Source organism: Podarcis tiliguerta (genome assembly GCF_965153285.1).
Source record: "Podarcis tiliguerta genome assembly, chromosome: 4".
Lineage (NCBI taxonomy): Eukaryota > Metazoa > Chordata > Lepidosauria > Squamata > Lacertidae > Podarcis > Podarcis tiliguerta.
Window position 1 is genome coordinate 93295177 of NC_139537.1, and position 10939 is coordinate 93306115.

Genomic DNA, 10939 nt, shown 5'->3' on the forward strand with positions numbered 1-10939 from the left:
GGACCGGTACTGGCTTGTTCCGAAGTGGCACCTGATGATGGGCGGCAAAAGCAGCGTCCATATAGGAGCGGGTTGCCCCTGAATCTACCAAAGCATGGGTGAGGATCCAGGGCCCACCTGGAGGGTATAAACGTACCGAAACCATAAGATGTTGCAAGTCCATTGGTGCGGGCCCATTCTGTACGGTTTGGGACCCCCGGTAGCTAGGGCCATCAGCTACTGGGGTTGGCGGTTTCCCTGCGGCTGGCGTTTCTCAGGGCAGGACCGAGCGAAGTGTCCACTTCCGCCACAGTAAAGACAGAGATTTCCATCCCGACGCCGCGCCTTCTCTGCGGGGGAAAGGCGTGGCCGCACTGCCCCGAGCTGCATAGGCTCCTCCGTTAAATCAGTTGTGACCGTGGGGCTGCCGGAAAAAGCTGGTGCCGTGAACTGGAAGTGTCGGCGACCCCGGGCCTGACGACGATCCTCCAACCGGTCGCCTATTTGTAGACTCCGTTGAATGAGAGTGTCCAGCGTGGTGGGGCGTTCCATTGTGGCCAACTGGTCCAGTACCTCGTCCGAAAGCCCTTCGAGATACTGGTCCCGCAGTGCCGAGTCATTCCAGGTCAAGTCCTGTGCCAACAGCCGGAACTCCGTGGTATATGTGGCCACCGTGGACTTGCCCTGTTTCAAATGCCGAATCGCCCGGTTGGCTTGACTCTCTTTCTGGGGGTTGCCGAACGCGGCCTCCAAACGATTGCAAAACCCCGCATAGTCTGCCAGCAAGGGGGAGTCTTGCCTGAGTAGCGGCAACGCCCACTTGGCCGCCTGGTCCTTTAACAAGCTAATCAAAAAGTGCACCTTGGTACGGTCGTCAGGAAAGTTCCGGGCTCGCCCCTGAATATACAGTTTGGCCTGGGCCAGGAACATGGGAAAGCTGGCCGGGGCTCCATCAAATTTCTCAGGCAAAGCCACTGGGTACTTGCCCGGAGCCGGGGCGTCGGCCCCAGAAGCCGGTAGGGCTTCCAAGCGTTGCTGAAGTGCCTCAACCGCGTCACTGAGCTGCTGCACGGTGTGAGACAAGGCCTGGTTCTCCTGGGCCAAAGCCACCAGTGCAGCCGCCTGTTCAGCCATGGCCTCTGGCTCTTCCCGAACGCACCCCGACGAAGGGGGAGTGCGGGAGGTGGCGGGAGCAAACTGTGCTGGTCCCGGGGGTAAGGTACCTTGGGTGTAGCAAAGTCCACACGAAGAGGGGCAAGGTCCGAGGCAGAGTGCCGGGCGGTGAACAGGAACGCTGGAACAGGAGGCTGTGCAGGGAACAGGAACGCCGGATGGTCGGGAACAGGAGGCCGAGCAGGGAGCAGGAGTACCGGATAGTCAGGAACAGGAGGCCGAGCAGGGATCAAGAACGCAGGAAGGTCCGAAGCCAACAACGACGTTGCTCCCGCAACCTGGGGCCGGGCTGACTGGGCTTTTATCCTCTTCTAAGGCCAGGGGCGGTCCCGGCCCCCAGGAGCCCCGCCTCCTCTGGCCTTAAGGCGAGCACTCCTCCTGGGGGCAACCAGTTCCCTTCGCCTCTCTGCTCTAAACCTCTGCAGATCAGGAGAGGCCGAAGGGTTACTGGGCCCTGGAGGAGGCTCACCTGTGGCCACTGAGTCGTCAAGCCTCTCTGGGGCCAGAAGGGCTTCACCTGGGGCCAGCTCCTGATGCACTGCCACAGGTGCAGGCTCTTCAGCATCTAGGCCTGGCCCCAGTTCAGCCGGCCCTGGAGGCGGGGACTCCTGTGCAGGCCGGGATTCCTCTGTTTCATCCTCCGAATCGGAATCCCAGGCCATCACAAGCTTAGTGCCTAAGAAAAAGGGGGTGGGGATCGGAAAAAAATCACAGGAACTCGCAAGACATTTTCGTCTTGCGAAGCAAGCCCATAGGAAATTCGTTCTGCGAAGCACCTCCAAAACGGAAAACCCTTTCGTCTAGCGGGTTTTCCGTCTTGCGAGGCATTCGTCTTGCGGGGCACCACTGTATATTCAATGTTGTTGTTGTTGTTATTTTATTTCTACCCCGCCCATCTGCCTTCAGATGTCTTGTAAATGTCATATAGTTTATTTCCTTGACATCTGATGGGAGGGCATTCCACAGGGCGGGTGCCACTTGTAGCAATGTTTGCAAGGTTTCATTTTAGTTCCGTTTGCTTAAATAAACTTCAACATCATTGTGAATGTAACCTAATTGTGAACAGCCATTTACAACAACAGCAACAACAACAACAACAACAACAACAACAACAAACCAGTTAAGGAGAAAATATTTTATTTCCCAACTTTTTCTCAGGTGACATTTCCAGAATGTGTCAGGTGGATGACAATAGAATTTGACGCTCAGTGCGGAACGGCTCAATCAGAGGATGTTCTTCGCTTGCTCATTCCTGCCCGAATCCTCCAGTTTTCAGGTTTTGGACCAAAGCAGGCTTCTGTTCATGAAAATCTCAATTCATGGATAGAACTGAAGAAATTTTCAGGCTCATCTGGGTGGCCTACAATGGTCTTGGTGCTTCCAGGTAATTACATTGAGAATATATATATATATATATATATATATATATATATATATATATATATAATTAATAATGGATGGCTAAAATGGACTTAAACTGTAGTATTAAAAAATTCTCTGGCCTCAACTAGATGAAATATTTGTCTGGCCTTTATGCATGTGAAGTTATAATCTGTTAAATGGTGTTATGTAATGGTGGGATTTTTATATCATGACATTGATTTGCATAGTGAATAAATATTTCAAATACAGTGGTATCTCTAGTTACAAACTTACTTCGTTCTGGAGGTCCGTTCTTAACCTGAAACTGTTCTTAACTAGAGGTGTGCTTTCGCTAATGGGGCCTCTTGCTGCCTCTGCGCCGCCGGCACATGATTTCCATTCTCATCCTGGGGCAAAGTTCTCAACTCGAGGTAACTCTTCCAGGTTAGCGGAGTTTGTAACCTGAGGCGTTTGTAACTCAAGGTACCACTGTATGAATCTTTGGAAGCAGCAAGGCCTTCTTAGTGCACAGATATGTCATTTCTGCTTATGAGGATCAGCTGATGACTAAGTGGTTGAGTGGATATGAAATCATGTTGATTAACTAAGAAGAAAACTGGCTGTTGTGCTTTCATTATCTTCTACTTTTAATCCAGAACCACACTCCTGGGTGCTGTACCAGAATAGCAGAGGTTAATTACTAGGGCATGTAACAAAGAGCAGTGGTAAACATCATGAAAACAATTAAATGTGAATTAAGATAAAGAAGTACACAGCTTGGCTTTCAAATTACAGGCAGATCTTGCATTTGATTGTAGGTGAATTGTTGCCCATGTTTTTTGCTTTGCTAAATCTAGTATTTCCCCTTAGGTAATGAGGCGCTCTTCTCACTGGAAACTGCATCAGACTATGTGAAAGATGAAAAGGCTTCTTTCTATGGCTTCAAGTGTTTTGCAATTGGTTATGAATTTAGCCCGGGACTTGATGAGGTGAGGATACATTTAAGTATTGCAGCCTTTAAAATTATCATAATTTTCTGCATGCAGATTCATTGTATTGCTTTAGTTCATTTTTAACCTGACATATTTGTTAGATGTATGCATGTGAGTCTACATTGATTGTTGGCTTTTCTAGTGTGTTCTCTAGGGCAGTATTTCCCAACCTTGGGCCTCCAGCTGTTTTTGGACTACAACTCCCATAATCCTCAGCTACCAAGACCAGTGGTCAGGGATGATGGGAATTGTAGTTCGAAAACAGCTGGAGGCCCAAGGTTGGGTATAGAAATGTGAACCAACTTTAATCACCAAAAGGTTCTGGGGGCTTAACTATTAGTGTAAATATCTGGACTTTATAATGCATGAAGTGTTGCATTCATTTTATAGGTCAGTGTTATAGAAAAACCATCCATTAATCTAGCCATGGTTCCCTTGCACACTGCTGAAATTCATGGGTTCTGAGTTACTGAAAATGACCTGCTGGTTGCATAATGCATTCCTCATCAAACACTAGTTTATAAATGGCTATATTAAGTTTGACTTCAGGAGGAGACTATGGGGCAATTTGCCGAGTTCCTAAAACCATATGTAAAATCATTTTGTCTTCTTTTTTTTAAGGGTATCATTCAGCTTGAAAAAGAGCTGGCCAATTTAGGAGGAGCATGTGCAGCTGCGTTGATGAAAAAAGATCTGGCACTCCCCATTGGTATGTCTCTCTGAGAGGGATAGGTTTGTTGGATTCGACACAAAACTAGCAACACTTGCTTTGTGCGGGGGGAGGGCAGGCAAGGATGTGTTGACAAAAATAACCGACGTGATCCAGGGCTTGTGCATACTAAAGAAGATATTTTATGTTGTTGAACAGCAGCTTTCAATGCCATATCACAAGCTGCTTTTCAGATTCTCCCAAGCTTCAATACTGATTTGCCATGTGATGCGCAGGGCTGCTACTTTGATGGAGGGAAAGCCAACAGGCTTGCTTGCCGCAAGGAACAGATTTGCCAGGCAGTTTTCTGGATTGTGGCCAATCGGCCTAATCTGCCAGTCATTTCAGGATAGCTTAAAACGTTGTGTGTGTATTTTTAATGATAACTCATAAGTTAAAACCTTTTTATGAAGATATTTTTATTCTGGTTTTTTTTTTAATATAAAGAGATACATATCTCCCCCTTTTTTGTCTTAGTAGGACTGAGAAAAATGACTGGCTTTTAGTTTTTTAGTAGGCCCTATCTGTGTGGTGTGGGACACGGGTGGCGCTGTGGGTAAAACCTCAGCGCCTAGGACTTACCAATTGCATGGTCGGCGGTTCGAATCCCCACGGCGGGGTGCGCTCCCGTCGTTCGGTCCCAGCGCCTGCCAACCTAGCAGTTTGAAAGCACCTCCGGGTGCAAGTAGATAAATAGGGACCGCTTACCAGCGGGAAGGTAAACGGCGTTCTGCGCTGGCTCGCCAGATGCAGCTTGTCACGCTGGCCACGTGACCCGGAAGTGTCTGCGGACAGCGCTGGCTCCTGGCCTATAGAGTGAGATGAGCGCACAACCCTAGAGTCTGGCAAGACTGGCCCGTACGGGCAGGGGTACCTTTACCTTTACCTATCTGTGTGGTAGATAGGCATCAAGAGAATGGTCCTTTTCTGTGGTGGCTCCCCAGTTGTGGAATGCTCTCCCCAGAGAGGCTCGCCTGGCACCATCATTACCTGTCTTTAGGCACCAGGCAAAAAAAAAAAAAAAAAATCCTCTTTACCCTGCTCTGTGGCTATTAAATAATCCATGGCCTGTGAAAGTGTGGGGGAGAGGACTATTATTATGATGACTGTTTTATTGTTAGGCTGTCTGTCAGAATGCTTTTAATAACATTTTTATCACTGATGTTCGGTATTGTAGTTACAGGTAGGTAGTCGTGTTGGTCTGCCATAGTTGAAACAAAATAAAAGAAAATTCCTTCCAGTAGCACCTTAGAGACCAACTAAGTTTGTTATTGGTATGAGCTTTCGTGTGCATGCACACTTCTTCAGATACACGTCTAAGGTGCTACTGGAAGGAATTTATTTTTATTTTGTTCTGTATTGTGTTTTGAATGCTGTACACCAGCCTGGGACCTTTCAATAAGGGGTGGTATAAAAATTTAATTGTTGTTGTTGTTTCCCCTCCTTTCAGGGTTTCTTAACGTTAGTTTGGATATGGTTTGAACTCTGTTTTCTGAGGGTCTTTTCCTAAGAGGTAGAGTGCAGGAATTCTGTCATTACTAGAAATTAGATTAAGGGGAAGAGCCAGTTACCCAGTTTGTCACGTGAAGTGAGGTTAGGGGAACATTCGGTATACAGATAAAACCTTAAAATGTGTTTTGATTTCATGACGTTATTTACTCTATCCAAGCAGGCAATGAATTTGAAGAAGATCTTGAGATCCTGGAAGAAGCTGCTCTGCAGGTAGACAATTAACCGCTGCCTTTGCAAAACAAACCCTTGAGATTCTTTGCCATTTGATACAAAACAGAAAGCACAGTGGTTTAATTTGGCTTGTTTAGGAGAACTTCAGTGTGTAAAGAATTTCTCAAAGCAATAGCTACAGCAGGGGGCAAGGTCTGTGATGAGCAGCATGTATACCAGTTCAGGAGATCTCAAATTGGCCTATTCAAAGCATCTTCCTTTCAAGACTTCCTGCCATTTAACACCTTAGATAATTCATTAGAGCAGTGGTTTCAAATTAGCTGAGAACTGTGGACCCCCTGTTTTTCAAAAGCCAAGCCACAGACCCCCTACTTTTGAAAATTTTGATATCTGTATGATAGTTTTGGTTGCATGAATGGTGCCACGGATCCCCTGGGCAGGTGCTGTGAACCACCAATTGGGAACCACTGCATTAGAGTAATATTATATGATCTGAAAGAGAGTTGCAGCCTTTCTTCATGTGATGCAGCCTGCTAGTTTACCTTATTTATTGGTTATTATTTTTTATTTGGACTATTTATATTCCGCCTACTAACAAAGGTTCTCAAGGCAGCTTCCAGATATTTAAAATACAGTGGCATAGATAAGAGTTGTACTGCATGTATAATCACTAAAAATGCATATACTTGTCTCTTGGCCTAGACTTATTTTTGTGAGTTATTCACAAAAGGGTGCTGTCCAGTATACAGTTGTTAGGATCAGCAATTTAAAGGATGGCACCAAAGGATATATTCTGAGTTATGCTCCTATTCAGGGAGTGCTTTGAAGGGTGCAGGGATGGAAATCCATTAGGCCTTTTTGCTTTAGATTGCTGAGAAGTAAGATTTGGGTTTTAGAGGGTACCTCCTTTATAATCTTTTAGTTTTACTAGTTTAATTTGAAATTATAATGAAGCCAGTGCATTCTGTATGTATTTGATGCTCTAGGCCAGCGTTTCTCGACCTGTGGGTCCCCAGATGTTGTTGGACTACAACTCCAATCATCCCTGAGCTCTGGCCTTGCTAGCTAGGGGTGATGGGAGTTGTAGTTCAACAACATCTGGAGACCCACAGGTTGAGAAAGGCTGCTCTAGGGACTTTTGATAGACTGGGTTGGCTCACATTTCCAGGTAGACCATAGTAAATGTTTGATTCCAGTTCTTCACCCTTCCCCTGCTCCTGGTCTTGTCAGGTGCAACAAACCATAGCCTTGACTGGTTGTGACTTCTGAACCTGAGGCTTGTTTTCCCCGAAGGTACCGCAAGTAGCAAGCCAAAAATAAACATTGACTACTACTTGTGGTTTGTTTGAACAGAAATAAATTGGAAGCCTGGGTTCAGATGACGTGACTATCCAAGGCTTGTTGTTTCTTGCTCCCAGTGTGATATGGCCAGGAGTAGCGGAGGGCTGAAGTGGAGACTTTTGGGAATTCAGTTTGGCTTAACATGACATGCAGATGCAGCCGTTGGGCCCCAATTTTACAAATAAAATAAATAATTGAATTGATTACCAGAAATCTTATTTTTAATGCAACCCATGTAAACGCTAAGTGATATTTCACAACCCTCTCCAGGTTTGCAAGACTCACTCTGGCATCCTGGGAAAAGGTTTAGCATTATCTCATTCGCCAACTATCTTGGAGGCCCTTGAAGGAAATCTCCCTCTCCAAGTACAGAGCAATGAACAATCATTTTTGGAGGATTTCATTTCATGTGTACCAGGATCAAGTGGCGGACGACTTGCAAGGTATTGTTATTACCAAGTTACACCCATGACCACCTCTATTACTGTGCTATCGTTTTGAATAAATATGACCCACAAGCGCCAAAGTATTCCTTCTATTATTCCTTATTTGTTACTTTGAAAAGCGTGCATTTCCCCTTCTATGTTTAATTGCCTTTGGAGGTTTTTTTTTGTAAGTAAGTACAGGAAAGGGCTGCCATTTTGAGTCTTTAGAATGAAATATAGCACAAGGGACGCGGGTGGCGCTGTGGGTAAAACCTCAGCGCCTAGTACTTGTCGATCGCATGGTCGGCGGTTCGAATCCCTGCGACGGGGTGCGCTCCCATCGTTCGGTCCCTGCGCCTGCCAACCTAGCAGTTCGAAAGCACCTCCGGGTGCAAGTAGATAAATAGGGACCGCTTACCAGCGGGAAGGTAAACGGCGTTCCGTGTGCTGCGCTGGCTCACCTGATGCAGCTTGTCATGCTGGCCACGTGACCCGGAAGTGTCTGCGGACAGCGCTGGCTCCTGGCCTCTAGAGTGAGATGAGCGCACAACCCTAGAGTCTGTCAAGACTGGCCCGTACGGGCAGGGGTACCTTTACCTTTATAGCACAAGTGCTATATAAACCGAAGTCTTAGCAGGGGTGTTTTAATCAGAATGCTTTGTTGTTAAAGGTAGTACTTTTCTGTGACAAACTAAGATCTTGTTTTTGATAGCTTTATCTTGTTTCTTGTAACGCATATGCTGCTGATTTACAAGGGGTTGGATTAGATAATCTTTGCAGATCCCTTCCAACTCCACAATTTTGTCTTGTTCTATACCCCACTTTGATATTATTTCCCCAAGAACACAGGGCAGGAGTCAACTAATGACCCCTAACAGCAGCAAGGCTTCCTACCTCTCCCCCATGTCCCTCAAAATTTCCTGTGGGGGAGTTGGGAAAATGTAATAGTTCCACACTGAACTCCACCAAATGAGTTATATATGTTAAATGGCTTTATCTTTCCTGTTTTAGATGGCTTCAACCAGATTCATATGCAGATCCCCAGAAAACATCCTTGATTCTGAATAAAGATGACATCCGATGTGGCTGGCCTACTATTATTACCGTGCAGACAAAAGACCAGTATGGTGATGTTGTTCATGTGCCTAATATGAAGGTAACTTTAAAAAGGTAGTTTTCCTGTCACCGCTTTCTTGATCTTTAGGCAATTTGGAATACAGCTAGCACAAAGAATCTCAACTCGCCCTCTGCAGATGTGTGAAATAGTTTTGTTTTTCTCATATTTTGAGGAAGAAACAGATATTTCCCCACAATATTTTGAACAAGCCTATTGCTAGCTGTTTTTGTGGTATTGCATGGTATTTAATATACAGTGGTACCTCGGGTTACAGGCGCTTCAGGTTACAGACTCCGCTAACCCAGAAATATTACCTCGGGTTAAGAACTTTGCTTCAGGATGAGAACAGAAATCGGGTGGTGCGGCAACAGCAGGAGGCCCCATTAGCTAAAGTGGTACCTCAAGTTAAGAACAGTTTCAGGTTAAGAACGGACCTCCAGAGCGAATTAAGTTCTTAACCCAAGGTACCACTGTATCCTCACCTTTCCTGTTTAAATCTGGCAGGTGGAAGTCAAGGCAATTCCTGTTTCCCAGAAAAAAACTTCATTGCAGCAAGAACAGGCAAAAAAACTTCAGCGCATCCCAGGCAGCCCCGCAGGCGCTGCTTCTTCCTCCACTGATCTGACTTTCGGAGGACTTCCCTCTCCAAAACTCGATGCCTCTTATGAACCGATGATAGTGAAAGAAGCTCGCTACATTGCTATTACAATGATGAAGGTAAACTGCTACTTAAGGCATACATTTTTAAATCTGTCTAATGAACAAAGGGACTTGAAGACTAACTAGAAATCTAGTGGGGTCAACATGTTTCTCCTTTTTATGTTGGTGGGTATTCTTTACTGCTTTTGTAAAGAACAAGATTGCTCTTTAGAAAGACAATTCCGTTGAAGAGGTGGCGCGTGATTTTTTATTTTTTTTAAATGATTTTTATTAATTTACAACAAAAACAAAACGAAATATACATTGCTTTCACATTCAAATTTTCCAAATCTTTCTTTTTTGAACTTCCTTCAGCTTTTCCGTAAATCTTTCGTAGTCATTATTAATTAACGCATTTTCTTTATTTATATTGTCATTTTAAAAATCTTTTTCCTCTATTCCCTTTTAACAATACCTCTCACGTTTTCACAGTGCTCTTTTGAAACCCTCTGGCGTTATTTGACCCTCACTTAAACTCTCCAGATATTCAACAAATTTTCCCCAGTCTTCTGTAAACTTTTGGTCTCTTAAATATCTAATCTTCCCAGTCATCTTATCCAACTCTGCATAGTCTAACAACTTCGATCTCCAATCTTCTATGGTTGGTATTTCCTGTTGTTTCCATTTCTGAGCCAGCAACACCCTTGCAGCCGGAGGTGGCCCGTGATTGTACTTTCATCATCTTTTACTCAAACTAGCTCATTTCAAGTCTGGAAATCCATCTGCTCCTGCTGTTGGAAAGGATTGAAGCTTGACTTAAGTGTGTTGGTGTGATACGTTCTCTATGTCTTTACCGTTTTAATTAGGCAATGTTTCTTTGTATTCTCACTAGATAGACCAGGGTGTAATGAGGAAAAAACACATCACTTCATTCCAGAATGACCGGTCCAGTTATATGAGAGTTCAAGTTCAGAAGCATGCTGAATGAAGCCCCTAGCTATCTAATAAACTCCTTTCCCGTTCGGAGTATTCTCTTCAGGGATGGGAGTAATTTTATCTGTTTCTGGTTATTTTCTGTGTGCTATTTGAGCTGAGGAACCAGGTTGTGACTCTTTCAATTAGTATTGCAACCAGATATGCAATTTGATATGCTCTTTGCTTTATAGGTCTATGAAAATTATTCTTTTGAAGAGTTGCGCTTTGCTTCACCAACACCTAAGAGGTAATAATCTTGTGCAAAATATAACATTTAAAATTATATACCATACAGTAATTTTTAAAACTGACTTCATGTGATTTCACATGGGCTTATATTAAAGGAAGAAGCCCCTCCCCAAACTGCAACAGCAGCTTCTCTAAACTTCTGGAGCAGTTTTTGAATGGATGTGAAAGGGACTGCTGGGGGTCAAATTCTGGTTCTTGAGCTTGCACATACAGCTTTGTGTGCAACTCAGTGTCTTAAGTTAAAGCACTCTCTTATTGTACTTGCCTTATTCTTGGGGTAAAGCTGTATTTGAAA

At 44.7% G+C, this 10939-nt stretch overlaps 1 protein-coding gene across 41 annotated transcripts in view; it reads left to right on the forward strand.

The window, feature by feature from the left end:
* Nucleotides 1-10939, forward strand: part of MYCBP2 (MYC binding protein 2) — a 148922-nt gene that overhangs the window by 77821 nt on the left and 60162 nt on the right. For 22 of the 41 annotated variants that reach the window (XM_083435700.1, XM_083435701.1, XM_083435698.1 and 19 more), the window contains 8 exons: nucleotides 2311-2536; nucleotides 3385-3503; nucleotides 4128-4215; nucleotides 5888-5937; nucleotides 7510-7682; nucleotides 8676-8820; nucleotides 9286-9498; nucleotides 10587-10642. In XM_083435700.1, the coding sequence (XP_083291826.1) occupies nucleotides 2311-2536; nucleotides 3385-3503; nucleotides 4128-4215; nucleotides 5888-5937; nucleotides 7510-7682; nucleotides 8676-8820; nucleotides 9286-9498; nucleotides 10587-10642 (1070 nt within the window). Of the gene's footprint in view, nucleotides 1-2310; nucleotides 2537-3384; nucleotides 3504-4127; nucleotides 4216-5884; nucleotides 5938-7509; nucleotides 7683-8675; nucleotides 8821-9285; nucleotides 9499-10586; nucleotides 10643-10939 lie in introns of all 41 variants that reach the window. The other 19 variants (XM_083435687.1, XM_083435709.1, XM_083435725.1 and 16 more) reach the window with 1 other exon arrangement.